Source organism: Poecilia mexicana, unplaced genomic scaffold, assembly GCF_051168715.1.
Source record: "Poecilia mexicana isolate PSO_F unplaced genomic scaffold, ASM5116871v1 scaffold_5, whole genome shotgun sequence".
Lineage (NCBI taxonomy): Eukaryota > Metazoa > Chordata > Actinopteri > Cyprinodontiformes > Poeciliidae > Poecilia > Poecilia mexicana.
In genome coordinates this window covers 1,288,315-1,309,082 of record NW_028263374.1, presented here as the reverse complement: position 1 = coordinate 1,309,082, position 20,768 = coordinate 1,288,315, and the positions used below count along the sequence as shown (strand labels likewise).

At 37.6% G+C, this 20,768-nt stretch overlaps 1 protein-coding gene across 1 annotated transcript in view; it reads right to left on the bottom strand.

Moving 5' to 3' along the window:
• LOC106919734 (contactin-4-like) overlaps nucleotides 1–20,768 on the bottom strand; it is a 242,313-nt gene that overhangs the window by 32,221 nt on the left and 189,324 nt on the right. Inside the window, exon 12 of the mRNA XM_088005312.1 lies at nucleotides 6,420–6,547. Coding sequence (XP_087861438.1) covers nucleotides 6,420–6,547 — 128 coding nt within the window. The remainder of the gene's footprint in view (nucleotides 1–6,419; nucleotides 6,548–20,768) is intronic.

Sequence of the window (20,768 nt, the reverse complement as noted above, 5' to 3'; positions counted from 1 at the left end):
TATGTGTGAGTTATCGAAATGTCAAGATTCAAAATTTGTGAACTAAATTCTATGGTTATAAAAATGACTGTAATCGAACGCTGCAATGTAGCACACTCAGTAGCTCTTCCTCTGGTCAACAAACATAATGCTGTTGTTGGTGATGGAGGCAAAAACAAAGACGTTTACTGAGAATCTCTTCAAATCAGTTTAGGAATATTTACCATGAAAAAGTCTTGATCAAATAGCTTATTTCCTTATAACTTATAATGTCAAGTTGTCTTTGCTATTTAGTTTATGTAAAACTAAACAAAATCGATCAAGTTATTTTTGGTTTGCAATACTTAAATCATACAATGTAACTTAATTTGTTTTTATATGTTGCAGTTATTGATTCTTATGAGGCAATTGGTTTGGAAAATTATTCTTGCCTTTAAAAATGGTTGAAATGTGTGTTCAAAAACTTTTTATATGAAGTCTAAAGCTGATATAAAATTCATGCCCTTTATGAATGTTGAACATAATTGCAGATGTAGTATCTACAGCTGTTTGCTAGAGCGTACTCATTGCTTTCATATTTGATCCAGTTTTCTCTACACTTTTGCCCATCTGTCTAAGTGATGCAGGCTCTGAACTCAATGATGCTCAACAAGCCTCATTAGAGTAAAAGAAACACCAGAAGTGGTTCCTATCGGTTAAGCAAACAATCAGAGTGGCCATTTCATCCAAGGCTTCAACAGTTCAAAAACAGTCTGTCTGGATTTATGTTTTCAGCATGCTGTGAACTGCCAGAGCAAACACATGCGGCACACTCCTAAACACACCATGACAGAGAGAAAGACTGTAGACAGACGCCTGCCTGGTCAGAAACCTGATGATGAGCCACTGACCCACAGGAGCGTTTCCCCAGTTTGCCTGGTGGTGAGAGCAGCACTATTTGAAGGTGATTGTCCATAAACTGATGAGAAATTAAAAATCTGACCTGATCATAGCACTGGATGATAAGGTAAAGCAGCAATTACAAATACTCCTGAGAGGAGATCTTTCCTGTGAATCATTTCTCTGCGGTTCAGATTCAAAAGCCCCGTTTACAAACCTCATGGTGGTGCTGGAGGCAGCCGGCTTAAAAAAAAAAAAAAAAGAGTTTTGTGGAGCCATATTACTGGTTAGAAAGCGATTAGATCTTTGAATACAGCTGGAACACAATGCAACAAGGATCTGATAGAGCGAGGAATATTCTCTAACGTAAGTTGCAAACACAATGTGTCACGGCGCTTGTGGAGATTAATTGCCTTCATGGTCCAGAGGAGTGAACAGAAAGCGAACGCGATGCGATTTCACAACTTCTGAACTCCATTGGCCAAACGCAGTGATCGGCAGCCGTCCTAATTGCAACAGCTTCCGCTCTGCTGTGATCAAAATTCAGGGAGCACATCCATAATCAAGAGCAATTAATCTGCTAATATCCCCCCAGTGTTGCGATAATGGCAACATTAACGGGGCTCATCTGCCCCGCCGCTGCTTTACTAGGTGGCTGATTCACAACAAGAAGACACCGAACGCTATTTGACAGGTATTTCTTTTTTCCCTCCCCTCCGGCATTCATATCACCAAAGTCAATTTGAATAAACTACTGTCATCTCCCATAAGGGCTGATCCCACTACACAAATTCCCCCCCGCTAAACAGGTTTGCAATCCTCAATGAAGTGGCGCGTATAAATTACCCCGTCCCGTCTAGCAAACAATATGAGCTGTGACAGATCATATAAAGAAAACATTTGTACATCGGCATGTACAAATTTTAACATGCGGCGGTGGGAAGGAAACGGGCGAGGCCATCGAATAAAAGATGCATTTTACAGGAGGAACGAGAGAATAACCGGGATGACTGTCTACGCCAAGATGACAACAACGGCCGTCCACCTTTAGAAGAGGTGACAGAATCAACCGCTTTCACTCACGTCTAAGGAAGGGAAAAAGAAAACAGCTAAAGTCTACAGTGTCTCATCAAAAATGTATACTTTGAAAGTTTGTACTAAAGAAAAATGCCACCATTTGTTTTTACCCCCTTTACTTTGATTGCCATAACAACTTGTATGTTAAAGGGGCTTACCCAGGGTCGCAACTACAAATTATTCAGGTGGATGTGAACACATAAATTGGCGCCCCCACCCGAAGGAAGGTACGTGAAGGTGAAGGAGCACACGCGCTACATTTCTCAGGTGGATGCCTACACAGTATACGCTGGCAGTGGAGTGATTGTAGTTGGCTGCGAACTTGCAGATGTGACCTTACTTCCAGTGTAGTGGAAGTCAGAAATATTGCCACCTGCAGATCATTGTTGGCAGTCACTTAAATTGTCAAAAATATTGTTGACAATTTTTGCAGAAAATTTGGAATAAACACAAATATGTATCAGTGTGAGAAATTGCTGGGGTATGTTGATTTATATTATATGATCACAGAATTACAAAGAGCTAAATATACTTTCAGAATCTGAGAGGTTATGCTTGAAAATTGATGTTCACAGACACTTTGCGTCTATTCTGACTGAGCTATTTTGGAAAGAACAGTCAAATATGTCTGAATACCAATGTATGCCGCACTTTTCAGATTTATTTAAAAACCATCAAATTCATATTTTCTATGGTATGAGCGGGAACAGCTTGAGACGTCAATGTAACTAAAAAAGCCTGCTTTAAGTTCAATCCATTTGCTGTTTGCTACTCTGTCACATAAACTCCAGAAACCGAAGTTGCACTCATACAGATCAATTTCTACACTGTTAACTCAATTGAGTAAAGGCTTGTGAAAATTTCTGTTGTTGGGCATCCACGTAAATGAGCAGCATGATGCTCTCTGAGCGCTCTTAAAATCCTCAACTGCTGCTGACTTTTAAGCATTCATAATAGATGGATTTTACCTTTTATACTTCAACAGAAAATGGAAACATGCCTTGATGGTGATTTGCAGAAGAATGCGCCTGTTGGGACTTATTTAAAATTCCATTATGTGACGTGTTCTTCAGTAAAAAGAACTAATGTAGAGATACAAAGTGCAATATTCTTCTTGGAGTTATTCATATGGACATAAATAAAATTATTTTTTAAGTTTATTATTTTTTTGCTTGCTTGTAGGGAGAAGTCAATTAAAAACACCTTTTTATAGAAACGACGTGGATAATTGGAGAAAAAAAAAGTTCTGTTATAGCAGGCTACTGTGGTATTGACACTGCATTTCACAGGATTTTATAGACCGAAGAAGAAAGACTATTAAATGTACTGAACCTTGGAACAAAAATCATAAACCCCACAAGAAGAAAGCTCTGACTTTATATAGAAAAAAATCATTTTACTTCAGAGAATGATGGAAAGCTTACATCAATTTTAAGCATATAGGCCAGGGATTTTTTATTTTTTAGGAATCATTTTAATGGATTTTTTTTCTTTGACTTTTGTATGTCCTTTCCCTAAAGATGGAGAATCAATAAGAGCTGGATGTTCAGGTGCAGTTATGCTCAGACATGTTCTCTCAGGTGGAGAATAAAAAAGGGGGGATTTTACAGTCTGTTTACAGGTTTATATCTACAACATGCAACCTGGTCACAAAACTCAAGAGATGAAAAGGCAAGTTTGATCGCTCTGAAACATGCAAGAATTTATTGTTACAAAAGAAAATAGGTGAATCAGAATATCAGTTACGTTAATTTATTTGAGCAATTATATTCACAAAGAAAATTATCTAACATGAATGTATTAAATACAGAATTGTGTATTTCAACTGTTTATTTCAAAGCAGCTTTGAGCTAATGAAAAGCTAAGATTCACTTTCTCAATAAATACCATAGACCACTTCTGCTAATCCAGTAATGTGCTAGCACTGGAGCTAATTTTTCAATTAGTGCTTTTGCTAACTTTGAAAATGTTTAACGCACTTAGCTTCTCCAAAATTAGCGCTAATTTATTTGGCTGCTTTGTAAATGTTCAGTTGACGTTTTGCTTATCACTGTTATGAATTCTTTAATGCCTGGTTCACATGGCAGATATTGATAAAGTTTGTAATGGAAACACAGCTATTAACACATGCTGGATAGCAACATAATTGAAGCTGGTGCTTTAGCCATTTAGCGTTAGCTTCCCCTAAATACCGCATTGGTGTAAAGCTTTAGCAAAAGTTAATATTAGCTTTATGGCAAGTGCAACTAACTTTTTAGTTACCTGTGCCAACCACTGCAGAGGACCAATAAAATAGTTTTTTTAAGTTTAGAAATGCACTGTTATCTAAATGGTAGGACCACACAAGGAGTCTGTTGACTTGACAGTTGTTCACCAGGTGGTCAGCAACATTTAAGCAGGGTTAGCCATAAGGAAGCTGTCTGATTACTGTGCTGTATTCCAGCATAGTGATGAAAAGGTGTAAGAATAAAAGTTTGGTGTAGAAATTTATTTTTTAGAAAAATAGATGCTTTGAATGTATTGGTACTGTTAAGAAAATAAATTTAAAATATGCTAGTTTTTAGACTTGATTATATGTTAAAAATATTAGACAAAATTAATAGTGTTTTAAATAAGAAAATTCAGCTCCAAATTATGTCCATGGTTCAATCAGCATAATTTCTTATATAGGATATTTCTATTGAAACACAATACACTAAGTTGAATTAAAATATTAGTTCTCTATAATTTAAAACACAGCTAGTTTTTCTGTGACCTGATCAGGCATCATGAGGGGGTCGAAAACTCTCTCCACATAGGAGTCTTTGTGTGTTTAACCCTTGGCTGAGCTGATAGGGTTTTTAACAGCTGGAGTTGTAAAAACAATCTGATCTTGTCGCCAGAGTAGAGCTTCCTCTCAGGACAGGGTAATAAAAAACATCACCCCACTCAAAAGAAAATAACATTACTTTGATCTTAAAAAAACAAGCTTTTACTGGAACATGGTCAACCATTTTTAAATGAACTTAGCTAAGGACAGTCCCCTAATTTGAATGCAGCAGAGAAGGAAAACATGCCTTTCCTTTAAAAGTATAGGACCCAGAACCTTAACTTCAGGTCGCTCCGGGGTTACCCATGATGCTGTCTTCGGGGAACGGTGTGTCGGTAAAATGCTTCCCCGTAAGTTTGTCTTTGTGTGTCAATGTCTGTGTAGTGAGGTAAATATTGGACTGGATTTCGGTTTGTGATTTTATTATGTGTGATGTCAGCTTCATTAGTTTGTTCGTCTAATCAATGTTGTTATGATTGTAAGCGTTTGTGTTTGTGGCTCAGCTGATACAATGACGTCATCGAAGAATCTGGGCAGAAGATTTTAATTCTTCTTCTTCTGAATTAAAATTAACAGTACAAATATTAAATGGTTATTTTAACAGAAGGTTTCTGTATTTAAAATCCTCTCTTTGTTGGTCTTATGTAATTCAAGTCTTGAGTTTTTTTCAACCTAAGTTGTCAAAATGATTAAAAATAAATGCTTTAAATAAATCCTTCTGTGATCCTGGGGAATAAATACAACACATAAAAACTTCACTTGTAAAATTCTTAAACGTTTTCATGACATTGTAAATTATTGAACGTCATTATCACCAAACAGTTTCCTCGTGAAAATCTATACAAAAACCTTTCTGAATGTGAAAGCCTGGTCTTTCCTCCTCGAGGCCAATATACTGAAGATCAATAATTCCATAAATCTACGCAAGCCTGCCAACAAGGAAGGTCAACACAGAAGAAATAACAATAACACAAGTGAACCGTGCAAATAGGGTCACAGTGAGGGTACAGTTCAGCGAATAAGTCAGCAAGTCCCCCAGGAAGCCGAGAACAGGAAGAGAGAGGCGAGAACACCTTCCCCCTGTGGAAATAGGACATGAAAAACAGCCACGTGCACCGAATAAAACTGCCCAACGCGCTGCACTCTATACCCGGCTCACATTCATTTTTAATGAAGTGTAATAAGTCATAACACCATAACACCGGAGCAGAAATGCAATCCACCGTCCAGATGATCAAAAAGCACAAGGACTTCTTCACACCGCATATCCTCTGACAGAGCCAGAGGCGCCGAGGCAGGGAGCTGAACCGCTTCAGCATCTCCACAAACACAAACAGCAGCCGATGCATCTGTGTCTCACCCGGTAACGACGACACGGAGGTGCGGGGGCGGGGAGGAGAGAAAGAAAGAAAAAAAAGTCCTTCTCCCTTCGTGCTTTATCAGAGGGCAGTGACTGGATGCTTCATTCAGCTCTGGTCATTTTTTATTTATCCTTTCAAACACTTTGGTTTAGTTTTTCAAACAGCTGAAACGGAACATGGTGCGGGTCCACTCGCTGCCAAAAGCTAAGAAAACATTCATTTCAAACACGTGTCTACTCCTTGGCAGGGTCAGGGTCTCTGTTGAACGGGCTGAAAAAGAGAGACGGTGATCAAATGGAGGAACACGGAAATACCTTTTACTGTAACACTTCCTGTGCTGCTCGCCACTCCAAACTGGTTTCTTGCAACGCAGGTGTAGAGGCCGGCGTCCAGTTTGGTTACGTTCCATATCCGAAGGCTGCCATTGTCCAGGATGGAGACCCTGTGGTTAAAAAAGAGAATATTAGTACTATTAATGTTATTTATCTTGGTAAGATTTATGCTTGAGATTAAAATCACTTTTTCCATACACTAAAACACTGCAAATCATTGACAAACCATTGCCGCAGTGAAACATCGTGATGGTTTTCAGGACAGAAAAACTGGTCAGTTATCTTTTTTAAAGCTAAAACAGAGAAAAACCACAAGAGAGCAACAGGAACATCAAAAATACTGGCCAGTGTTTTTCATAATGGCCTTATACACACGTAGCTGCAGCCAATATCTCCGCCACTTTGTTTAAAAAAATTAGATCAGATCAGTTTCAGAAAAGTTTTCATCCACATGAACTTGCACAAAATCCCCTTGAATGTTGTTTTTTAACATGCCAAACCCACAGGGGGCAGTGTAGCACAAAGCTAAAACCTGTCAGCCAATCAAATTGCTTCAAAACAACCATGACTTCCTGTTAGGAGTTAAACATGTTGCTAGGAGGTTCAGATATATAACTTGAACTACTTTAAATAGTGTGTTAGAATATAAAGTTAATAAAACACAAGATGAATCATGTCATGTAAGTATGTGGATATATTATTTGTCAAAGACTGTAATGTGTGTGACCCTGAATCTCTGTTTTCCCGTCAACACGCAAACACAAAACTAATATGGATGAAAACATTTCCATGGTAACCGGTTTGGAAAATGCCACATTCATTTGTGTATTATTGTAGGAAAACAAAGCTGCATATTCAAATATAGGGAAATACCGTGACAGCACAGGACTCACCACCTGCGGCATTTTCACATACAGTATAAAACACAAAGATATGAACTTTTTTCATTCATTTATGCATGAATGAAAAAAGTTCATAACCTTTTTTTGTCATCGACTGACACAATGAGGTGCTGTAGTAAGTCTGTTTTGATGTGCTAATAAGAAATGTGCTGCAGTTTTCATAAAACAGAAACAATCAGGATCAAGAATCTGATCAGAACTTTGATTAGGAACTGTTCCGATACCCAAGATTGGATTAGACCAACAATTGTCATAATGTTCAGAAATTTGAAGCAGCTTGCGGCAAAAACACAATACTCAAGATTCCACATTTTTCAGATTTTTAATTCATTTCTACTTTTTCTCAGATGCAGAATATAAAATACAGCCTCGCATTTTCAGGGCTGATTAATTCAGCATGTAGCTATGAGATATCTGGGACAAAAGTGGCTTCCTGCCCTTTATGCAATGACCACAAGTGCTTCAAAGAAGGTCAAAAGGCCTCAACAAAAGTTGACATTTTCAAAATAACATGCAGGAGTGGAAAATGTGCCCTTGAAAGCAAGGTACTGTGGGAAATCATCAAAGCACGTTGAATTTTAATTATCTGAAACGCTCTGCTGATTCTGCAAGCTGTAAACATAAAACGTCCTCAGCCTGATTGTACGGGGGGAGAGGGCCTGTGTGGAGGGGAATGATGTGAGGCTGGAAAATTGCTGCGTTTACTTATGAACATAGTTGAGGGAGTCAAAGAAAACGGAGCCATCCGCTGTCGGATGGCACTCAGGATTTCAGAGTTCTGAGGCACTTTAGTATTTTTCCGCATGGCTTCAAACTGCAAAGTTAAATCATTCATCACAAGCAAATTCCAACTCAAACTACATCTTTTTGTTATGAAATCAACCAAGAGAGGGAATGTTTGACAGATAAACACTTAAACACATTAAACCTGTCAAAACACAAATAATTTAGTACCCTGAAACAAAGGTCTATTAAACTCTTCCCTAAACAAGACAGATTAAACAAATTTTCATGTCAAAAACTCAATGGTACGCACACAACTGCTAATATGCCAATATGCTAATACGCTAATAGCAGAGCTAATTTTTCAAATAAAGTAAAACACAGATATTGGGGAACAAGATAAAAACATAAATGTAATATTTAAGGTATTATAGAAGATGTAAATTATAATATCAAAGTTAAATTGGTAATTGAGGGTTGTAGTCTTTCCAGGACTGATTTGAATTGAAGTTAACGCTTTAGCAATAGCTTCCACTAAATACAATGTTGGTGTGCTACATTAACAGACTTAATGTTTATGATTAGTGCTTTAGAATTAGTGGAACTAATATTTTTGCTAGCAGAACCCATCGCAAGTTAGCAAACTTCATGGACCCAGAAGGATCTAACCAAACAGAGCAGCTCTGTTTGGTTAGATCCTTCCTAAGCATAGAGTGACTGAAGTAACAGGCCCAACTTCAAATTCTTTAACTTCTTCTGGGATGGTTGAAACTTGGATACAGGTGGGTGTCCAGCAGAACAGTGACCCCAACCAAACATCAAAACTGATTTTGGACAGATAAAGTAAGTTAACAAAGTTTCTGGAAAACAACTGATTTCAGCTCTTCTGACAAACTGTGGGTTGAATTTCTGTGACAGAAAGTCAATAAATCTAAATGAACTCTAGGACTTCTGCCCACAAACATGCTAGATATCCAACCAGACTATGAAAGAGATTTGCTGAGGGTTAAAAAATAAAAAATAAAAACTGTTACATCACCTTTCACCCTGAAAAAAAAAATCAAATTCTTCAATAAATGTCCAAAGTCAATGTGGCATTCAAGGCTATGATGAATGTTTGTAGACTTCTGACCAGCAGTGCACTTCTAATAAAAAGAAAGAGGTATTTTATAAACTTTATCTGTTGTTGCTAGATTAAAATGTTGATACACTCAATACACAAAATAAAACTTTGATACTTCCTTTATTATTATTTCACCGATCTTTCATTTAGCATGTTATGCTCTACCAAATGTTATTGTTTTATAATTGAGCTGAATTTTACTGTTAATGTTTTTGAATCAGAATCTGATCTGAATATGTTCGTCATTGTTTTCTTATTTTTATCTTACACAATGTAATGAGTTGGATTAACTGAAGTGGTGATATGGAACATTCCATGACCACCTCCAAAGGAAGGTACGTAAGGATGAAGGAGTGTAGAAAACATGCGGTCGCTCTATCCGTATGAGCGACCGTATGCTTACCCCCCCGAGATGAAGACACGTGAAAGGTAAAACTTGCTACATTTACATGTGCGCGAGGTGAAGGAGTGTAAGGGCGCAGTGAAGTGTATGCAAAGGCATCATCGGGGCGCCGCCCCCTCCATACGGGGTTTTGACGCCCACTCTGGTGCAGCGCCCCTATGTGTTGCATGCGCTACATGCCCATTTTTTGCGCCACTGACTGGCACACCAAGGGTTGTTGTAGAAAAAGTGAAATGGGAAAGAGAATTCGTTTTAAAACTAATATAGCCACAAAAGGCAAAAATAAGGATACAGTAACAAAAATACATATATAGCTTTAGAAAATGTTACACTAAGTGAATAAACATGCCTTGCTTTAGTGTCTAAATGTACACACACACACACACACACACCTACACACACACACATATGCAGACACATACACATACAGTTCCTTGCAAAAGTGTAGATCATGAACTTTTTCACATTTTGACCATTCACAAGTACAACATGAAATGCATTTCACTGGGATTCCATGTGACAGGCCAACAACATACAGAGGACACTGTAAGAGTAAACAGTGGTTTTCAAGTTTGTTTGTTTTTTTACATGGTTTTCAAGTTTAACAATACATACAATACAAAGTCCATAATGTTAATGTATGGACTTAACATTAACATGTTAATGTTAAGTCCATAGGGTACATGGTTTTCAAGTTTTTTTTTTCAAGAAAAAAGAGAAATCTGAAAAGTGTGGCAAACGTTTGCATTTACCCTGCTTTACCATGATGCACCTGAAGACCAAGGAACACAGCAGACAGGTCGGGGGAAATTGTTGACATTTAAATAAAGGGTTTTCTGGAATTAGTGGCCTTTATTTGCAGCAAACAGGGAATGGGCAGAGAGGGAAAACATGCAACAAATGTCCCAAGGTTGGAACTCGAACCCTAGTCAGCAGCGCTGAAGGCTAAGGCCTAGTCCACATAGCCGAGGTTTTGTTTTAAAAAGACTTGGCTATGTGTCTTTGTTTTAAAAGACACATAGCCTTTTAAAATAAAGGCTATGTGTACATTTCAGGAACAAAGTCTCTTCAACCCCAGTCTGTGTTTTCTCACTGCTTTGTTAAAGTTGCAGTATGTAACTTTTTTAAAAATTGACTTGAACTACACTTTAAACATGCCAAGTCCATAGGAGGCAGTGTAGGGCAAAGCTAAAACCAAGGTCAGACAATAACAATGCTTCAAAACAACCATGACTTTGTTTTTGGAATTAAACATGGTGTCAGGAGATCCATTTGTGTGAACAGATATATAGATTGAACTACAGAATATAAAGTTAATAAAACACAAGCCTGTCGACTGGGACTTGTGATAAAAGCCAGTATGTGATAATTGAACAACAATGTTCCTTGACTGGGAGGGATAGTTGGTGGAAAATAGCTAACCTCCAAGCGCTCTTTTTCCTTTGCTACTCAACATATCTTGTAAAAGCAAACGTGCAAAAAACGTCTGAGCCAAAGGAACAATCAGCACCTCTCTGATAGTGGCCATCTTTCCTCCATTCATGGCCAAAAGGTAACAACAGTCACACGTCAGCGCCACATGATTTTTTGCAGGCTGTTAAGCTTTTACCTCAAAATCTCGGGCCTCCAATGTCCACACGCAAACACAAAAAAGGAGAATTTCCTAATCTGTCTGTCCGTAGTTTTTATTATTAATCGTTTTTAGTGATATGTAATTCAAATTAAATTCCATGTAATTTGTAAACATCATGTACAAATTACATGGAAACATTTTTTGCTAAGATTTATCAAAGGGTCATTTTCATCTGTGGAGACTTTAATATTGACATGGTGAATCCAAACAAGGTTAAAAGTACAGCTAACTTTATCGATACTATGCATATTTTAGGTTTATATCCACTAATTACTAAACCAAGTAGAATAACAACACACAGTTCAACCCTGATTGACAAAATATTTACTAATTACATGGAAAGTAAATTGAGAAGTGGACTTATTATAAATGATATCAGTGACCATCTGTTATCCTAGAAGAGGTTTCCAGAAAAATAAATGAGGTCACCAACATCACATACAAAAGAATAATATCAGAAGACTCAATAAGAGCATTAAGAAACGAGTTACAAGCAGAGAACTGGAAAGTGTTCTATGAAGAAAAAAATATTGATAAAGCTTTAGAGATATTTATCAAAATATTTAAAGCATTTTACAATAAAACTGTCCAACTGTACCTTGTAATTACAGGCAAAAAAACACACAAATATAAGCCATGGATTACTAAAAAGATTACAAAACACATGTAAGAAAAAGAATAATCTATATAAACAATTTATAAAATATAAAATGCTTGAAGCAGAGCAAAAATACAAAACTTATAAAAATAAATTAACTATTATTATGAGAAAATGTAAAAAAAGAATATTATTCTAGAATATTAGAAAATAATAAACAAAATATTGAAGGAATTTGGAAAACTTTACAAAGCTTGATAAGAAAGAATTCTTCTAATACTATTCACCCTAAATACATTATTTATAATGACAAAACCCTGAATGAAATAGTTGAGATAGTAAATGGATTTAATAAATATTTTGTAAATGTAGGGCCTAAGTTAGCTGAACAAATAAATAAATCAAACCCACTGGATGTGGATACACAGGAAATTTGTATAAAACAAAATGCATCATCTATGTACCTGAAATCTGTAGACAAAATTGAAATTAAGGAAATAGTTAATCAATGTAACAATAAAAAAATCAAAGGACTGGAATGAAATTAACATGTCACTTATAAAAAAGATAATTGATGATATTGCAGACCCACTGACTTACATCTGCAACTTGTCATTTACTACTGGAACATTTCCAAATGCAATGAGGTTAGGCAAAGGTTTTTCATCTATTTAAATCTGGCGATAAACATATTATTAATAATTATAGACCTGTGTCCCTTCTTTGTCAATTTTCAGAAATACTAGAAAAAGTTTTTAGTAAAAGGTTAGATAATTTTATTGAAAAGCAAAACATTCTGACAGATTATCAATATGGTTTCAGAGAAAACCGATCAACTTCAATGGCACTGATGGCGTTAACAGAAGAAATTATAGACAATCTGGATAAAAGGAAATTTGCAATTGGTGTATTTCTGGATCTCAAAAAAGCTTTTGATACCATCAATCATGACATGTTATTAAAAAAACTGGAAATTAGAGGGCTGGCATTAAACTGGATTAGAAGCTACATTGGAGAAAGGAAACAATTTGTAGAATTAGATGGCCAGAAATCAGATTTACTAAACATAACTTGTGGAGTTCCGCAGGGATCAGTACTGGGACCCAAATTGTTCAATTTGTATATAAACGACATAGTCAAAGTATCAAACCTTATAAAATACATTATATTTGCAGATGATACAAGTATCTTCTGTACTGGAGAAAACATTCAACGACTCTCAGAAGTGGTCAACACAGAAATGGAAAAATTACAACATTGGCTCAAAAACAATAAATTATCAGTAAATTAAGATAAAACCAAATTCATAATATTCGGAAACAATAAAAAAAGGAAAATAATCCAATTAAAATATCAATTGACAGTGTTGATTTACAACAAGTACATGAAATAAAATTCTTGGATGTCATATTAGACGATAAATTTAGCTGGAAACCACAGATCAGCCTAGTAAAATCTAAAATAGCCAAAAGTGTTGCTGTTCTAAGAGGAATTAGTTTTGTCCTGGACTATAAATCTTTGTTTATTCTATGTAACACACTCATTGTACCACATTTAACATATTGTGTGGAAATTTGGGGGAATACATACAAAACAAATTTACAGCCATTATACGTCTTACAAAAAAAAATCAATCCAAATACTACATAGAGTTATTTATCAAAACAAATAAACTGAAATTCTGGGACCTTGTAATATTTAAAACTTCACAATTCATGGTTAAGGTCAGAAATAAGAACTTCCACACAATATACAGGAAATGTTTGGTGACAGAGAGGGTGGTTATAATTTAAGAGGTGAAGGATATTTTAAAAAACAACATATTAGAACAACCAGGAAGAGTTTTTTTATCTGTGTGTGGAGTAAATGTCTGGAATGGATTTAATGATGAGTTAAAAAAAAGTACAAATGCAAACTAATTAAAACAGAGCTTATTTCAAAATATGATATGTAAGATGACTATAATAATATAATAATAGTCTATAATGTAATTGATGATATAAATAGTATTTAAAAAAATTGTACATAGTTAAACATCATATAAAATGGAAACAAGTTGTCTCTTTTGATGTTCTGAAAGTTAATTGATTATAAATTGACAAGTAGAAAAAGGGCAGGACATTATAAGATATTATGTCTTCTACCTGCTCCTTTTAGAACAGAAAATATAAAATTTGCATGTCACATGGGCAGAATAATTTGTTTTACATTTTTATTTCTTAAGTTTGTTTCATTCTTTTATTTTCTTTTCTTTTTCCTTGATTGTCTTTTCTGTCTTGTTCTAAAAAAAAATATATATATATATATATATATATATACATATATATATATATATATATATATATATATATATATATATATATATATATATATATATATATATATATATATATATAACAGTTTACATGTGGATGAAAGCCCAAATCACAGAAGAATCTCTGTGGTTTCCCAGATATCCGGCTTCTTGTGGACTAGACCGAATACACTGACATCACCAAATTGTTGCCATGGTTAAAGTGGGAATAGGTTAGAAAACAACATCTTCAGCTTTGTGCATCTCACATACCACAGTTAAATCCGTCATCTAAACATGAAAAGAGCATGGCACAAATTCCACTAAGACATGTCTGAAAAATATATATTTTCATATACCCACATGACCCATACAAAATATGATGGAGTTCTGGAATTAGCAGAGGTATTTTTCTGAAATGTTCCCTGTACTTACAGAGATTATGCAGCCAGTCCCAATTCACACATTCATCATGGAACAGCGACTGTACAACACCGTAGCCTCAATCTATCATGGTGTCCTCACAGCGGTTCCCTGCAGCCAACCAGCCGCTCACTTTCTCCTAAAGTAGCTCTGTATTACAAAACCTACAGACCATCCATCCATTACATGTGGAAGTGGTGGTGGTCTGGGCAGCTGTGTTAGTACTGGCATTGATGGGGTGAAGGTGATGGAATATCTGCAGGATGGTTAAACTGGGTTAGTATTGGTGGAGGGAGGAAAAACCAGTCTGGAGCTATTTTTCTTCTCTCAATCTGACTCTGACTGGATGTACTTGTGAAATGCGGTTGATACAGTGTGACATTAGTGATAAGCCTTCCAACCCCCCCACACACACACACACACACACGCGCGCACACACACACACACACACACACACACACCCACACACACACACACACACACACACACACACACACACACCAACAACATCACATCCTTGCTCTGTGACTCTTTTTTCTCAAGTGCTAGATGTGATAAGAAAGTGCAGAGACAGTTAGAGGAAGTGAATCTACCTCTGAAACCACATGGTGCTGCTGAGTGGAGCGCCTCTTGGTTTATGTGTGACCGAGAGGGAAATGTGCTGAATGCAGAGCAACCAGCAATGACCATCAGTTACAAGAGGCCATATTATGGTGTGGGACGCTGCACAGTTAATGACATCCAATCTACAGGCTGATAAATCTGAGACACGACCCATCAAACAGAACTGCAATCCTGCAACTGACCACAGTGTTCAGCAGAGTAAGCACTATGAAAACGAGTGGAATACATTAACCACCATATTGTGTCTAGAGCAGAACTACACTATAAATTGGAATTTTGGAGAGTAATAAATATTAGTCATTGAATACATATATGTAGGTGGAATATCACTATTGTGTTTTACAAGAAAACAAAGTCCTAAAAGTGTTAAAAAGATTACCGTAAATTGTTTTTTTTAAGCAGATAAATCATTATTAAAGAGGTGGTATTATGTATTTTCCAGCCACACAGAATCATTCTATAGCACAATCAAGTAACTAGTTACCTTTAGTTGTTATAAAAATGAAATATGACTAAAAAAATTGACTTTGTAATTTGACACTTTAAAATTGGGCCACAAGATAATACTCCTATTTCTGAAACTCCGCCTTCAAGAGGTCATCTCACCTAATGGTTGCCACAGAAGATTTCTCAAATGTGCATAAATGAATCAAAGACTCCTGGTATATTTTTGATTATAACATGATGTAAAGCTCGAAAAGTTGATCCACAAACGGCCCTTAGAGGTTCACCTCACCATAAAAGAAAGACAATATAATATATGAATGATGTAACCAAATCAAAATCTGTTGCTGAAGATTCAAGATCCAAATGTCTTTGATGTATATGTGACCATTTATTAGAACAAAAAAGGGAAAGAGTCAGCACTCCTATGTTCCCCAAAAATCTTCTGTGAAGGAAACATGGATGACTTTGTTGAAGTAAAGAGTAAAGAACATTTTTCTCCTCACTCACCAAAAAAGTCCAACAATACCAACAGTGGAAGGAAACAAAATACAAGGCAATGATGAATGACTTCAACAGTCAGCAGCCAGACCATTCATGTGACTATTCGTAATTTATTTTAAGGAAACATCTGTTTGTTTACCCACGATAATTAGCTGTGGAAGCTACTTGTTCTTTTTCAGTTTGAGAGCCAAATGAAGAGTGCATTTAACAGCAGTTCTAGTTTGATTTAATCAGCATTTTAGCTTTACTTACGTGGAGCATTTTTCATGAAGTGATTTTTTTAAGGCAAAACCACATCATGTGAGAAAAGCTGGTATAAGGTTTTGACAAGTACATTTACCCCTTTGACAGATGGACTCAAGTAAAACATAAAATGACTGTCACACGTAGACATTTGTTCCCCACAGCTATTAATTACATGAAGACTGAGCTCACCAGAGAGAGAAAGCTTTTAATTTCCTGACTAAGGTCTTAAGTCAACAAACTACGACTCTTACAAATTTTATTTATTTTTACATTACAAGCTCACATTTCAGCTAAAAGTTTTGCTGTCACTGCTCTCATTTTGGCTAGCTGTTACGTAACGCATAGGTCAATTTCATCTTTAAAAGTTAGCAACTGCCATAAAACAATTGAATAAAAAAGCTACTTTTCCATTCTATTGGAAAAAGATATGGACCTGTAAGTTCTTTAAAATAAGATGGAACTCATTCATTTAAAGCTTTGTATTGATATGCTTATCCATCCATTTTCTAACACCCTTGTCCCTTAGTGGGGTCGGGAGGGTTGCTGGTGCCTATCTCCAGCTAACATTCCGGGCAAGAGGCGGGGTCACCCTGGACAGGTCACCAGTCTGTCACAGGGCAACACAGAGACAGACAGGACACACAACCATGCACACACACATTCACACCAAGGGACAATTTGGAGAGGCCAATTAACCTGACAGTCATGTTTTTGGACTGTGGGAGGAAACCAGAGTACCCGGAGAAAACCCACCATGCACAGGGAGAACATGCAAACGCCATGCAGAAAGACCGGGGCTGGGAATCAAACCCAGAACTTTCTTGCTACCTTCTTGCTGCAAGGCAACAGCTCTACCAACCGCACCACTGTGCAGCCTCTGATATGCTTTATATTTATTTATTTATTTATTTATTTATTTATTTATTTATTTATCTTTTAATAAAGTTTAGCAGCGACTCAAGAAATAGCCACTGAAATTTTTAATAGGAGCTAAATTTATCCAAACAAAATGTAATTATTACACCTATTGCATTGTACCTGCCTTTGGACTCGCTCCATTCCCAAACCTCCTTATCCTCAAGAATCATGTGACGCCTGCATCTTGTAAGACGAGGTTCCTCAGAGAGTGAACAAGTGGCGCCTGCATGTTAACACAAAGACTTAAATCCTCGGCGGCCCTCCAGCGGAGCCGAGGCTGTCCTGGGTCATTCATTGCATTCTCCAGTTTTTTTTTCCCCTGCTGTTTTTTATATGAGAGTTTGTACGGCGCTTTGCTTTTACTGACGTTCCAGAAAAAAAGAGCAGACTGGCTGTCGGCACAAGTCTTCGTCATTTCAATGCAAAGCTAATGGGTGAGCGGAGGAGGTCAAACACGGCAGAAGTCAACTAAGGCCCAGCAGTGGTGAAAAAAAAATGTGTGTGTGTGTGTGAGGGAAGGGGTCAGTACTAAAGCATTTATTTATTTATTTTTCTTTTTCTTCATCTTTCCTTCTGTCTGCAAAGTGGCCATTATGTGAGGGGACGTGTGCTGCCTCCATCCCAGGAGAAGCCAGCGGAAGGGGGCAGGTATCAATAATTCACTGGTGAGATGAACACAAGTGCTGCTCATTTCATTGCCGCCTCATGTGGTTTTAATGGACTCAGTTGTAATTCTCCTAAAAGAGCCAATTATGTGCGAAGCGCGCGGCGGAGCTGTCCGAGCGCGCTCGCGTAATCCCGAGGAACAGCTGTGCATTTTGGGCGAGATCAAGCCCTCAAAAGGACGGCGGGCTGCGCGGTGTTGATCCTCCCTGCTCTGTGACAAGATGAAAGACACAAATAACATCAGTCACACAGCAGCTATCACAGGCCACTGTGAAGTGGAAATCGCAGGGGAAAGAGCCAGGTCCAAAGGAAGGGCCTGTGTTTGTGGTTTCCTTGTATTCTCATTTTTTTCTGAGCCCCGTTAACAAACGCAGACGGCAGCTTTTTGTGCACTTCCCTGCAATCAAAAAAGACACTTGAAAGCCTCGTTTTGATGTATAATTCAGACATATGCTTGTCTTTGAGCTGTTTTTATAATTTCTATTATGTGAGAGGAAAACTGTCACAATTCAAATAATGGATCCCCGAAAAAAGGCAAGGAAATTTCACATTGATTGCTGCTGCATTCAACAAGGGAGTTTCCACTGTGAAAGAACATTTTCTTGCTACAGGCAGTGCTGTAAAAATACCCCTTACCCTATTTTTCCCTCTTTATTTTGTCACATAAGTGATAAAAAGCGGCAAATTTTCCCAGGAGTGGCCGGCCAACCAAAATTCGCTAATAGTTGCCTGTGACGCATTTAAATGCTTTATTAAGCTTACCAGAAAATGTGTGTGCTGTAAACAACCCCACGGAGAACAGGGCTACGACATCTTTGCTAGCAATAAAATATCTTAAGCATTCCTCTTGCTCCGACTTTAATTGCTTAATATTTGGAAGTGTGGCCAACACAGACTGAATGGCTTCGGTCACTTCCTCCACTGGCATTGCCAAACTACAATTGTGAAACAGCGCAGAAAGTTGACCTCATCAATCACAACTTCTCCTGTTAGGTGAGTTGTTGTAGTTCAACCAAAATGAAGGTCAATGGGAGAAATCTTTGAAGGAAGATGAGAATTGAGAGGAAATGCATGGCCAGGCTACAACTGTCCTGAAAAACTCCAAATACCAGCAGTCGATGTGGTGAGTTTTTATAAGAGGTTGTATTATTGTTACTCTTGTGACACAACCAGTGACTCCACTCCATAGCCACTCAGTAGCTGATAGTATATAGGCTCAAAATGCTTCAAACTCCATTGAAGTAGGTGCTAAAAAAAGAGGCTGGTACCACATAACCGTTAGAAGTGGAAAACCCGTACAACCACCCATAACCCAGTTGAGTCTCATTAAAGCAGGTGTTAAGTGGGAAAGATCTATTTGACCTAAAAACTTTTGGGAAAATATTCTGACAATTGATGAGACAAAATTTGAACTTTTCAGAAGATGAGTGTTTACATTAGTTTTCAATAAAATGAATATCATGCCTAAAGTCAAACTTGGTGGAGGCACTGTGACAGTCTGAGGCTGCTCTGTTGTCCTACCTTTGAAGAGAACATCCACCAATAATGCAACTATTCACAATTAATTCATGATTTAAAGTGCAGTTCTATTGTCAGATTTGTTTGGATATCTCTTTTCCCTTAAGATTTGTTCGATGATAAAAGTAAACATGGAAGAAATCTGGATGGAGGACAATACTTTTCATTGACAAACCCAAACTTTCCAAATCACTCATCAAAATTCAGTCTGTACACAGGGCTGCTGATTTGAGGGCTTCATTCAGGACTATTGTTGAATACTTAGTGATTCTGAGATGCTGTGCTGCCAGAGTGACTGCAGTCCCGTAAGCCTTTCGGCCTAATTAATGAGGTAAATAAAAACGATCTTGTCGAAATGGGGGCTAAGATTCTATCAGTGAAATTACTCAGCCATGAGACCACAGGAAGAGAGATCGTTACTGGCTCCGGTGATTTCACCAAATAATTAGTCCTAGCTGAGGTCGTTTTGTACACACGGATTATTGCTTTGGTGGAAACATAGTTTGCTTGACTCGCTACTCCGGCGGGGATTCACTGTCAAACCTCCACTTATCCAATTCGAAAAAGTGAGAAATGTGTTTGATAATGTGTTTATTTTTTTCTCCATTGTGATAAACTCCCAGATAAGGCGAGCTTGTGTTGCTGCTTCCAACTCACACTGGCTGCAGTCGACTTACCTGGGGATGATTTTTCTAATCATAATTATATCAAAAAAAAGAAAAGAAAAAAAACACCCTGTGTTGCTAACCATGCCGCAGGTGTGAGGCCGTCATGTGGTGAGTGAGCGGAAGAAAGATGTGAGGTCACCGTATCCTCTGGGCCGGGACAATGGGGAGGGACTCCACTTCGAGTGTCGAGCGGCGCTCTCGACTACTTTAAAGACCCTGAAGTGCTGAAACGGGGAGGGGCGAGGCGGCAAGAGATAAATCGAAAGGCCGTTCTTCAGCGGCTCCCCACAGCGTGCGGCGCTGCAGAGAAACGGCCTTGTCAGCAGCATAAATCAAGTCCAGCTGTGAGGCGTGGAGTCAGGACACCGAAACCTGCAGAGCCAGATGCAAGCAAAGAGCGTCTGCTTGATGCAGCAGGACAGCTAAATGAATCCACCACCTATTCTGAGGAGATCATCATCAAAGTTGACTGTTGGGTAGAGACTACGCAAATCAAGTTTGAGCCGTTTTATTTCTGGGATTTCTCATGGCTGGCTCAACAATGTGACACATTTTTGACAATTTTACAGATCATGTCACTACAGTTGGAGCTATAGTAACAACTCTCAACTCGTCAAGTAGCTTGTAAGAGGAGGGACATGATTA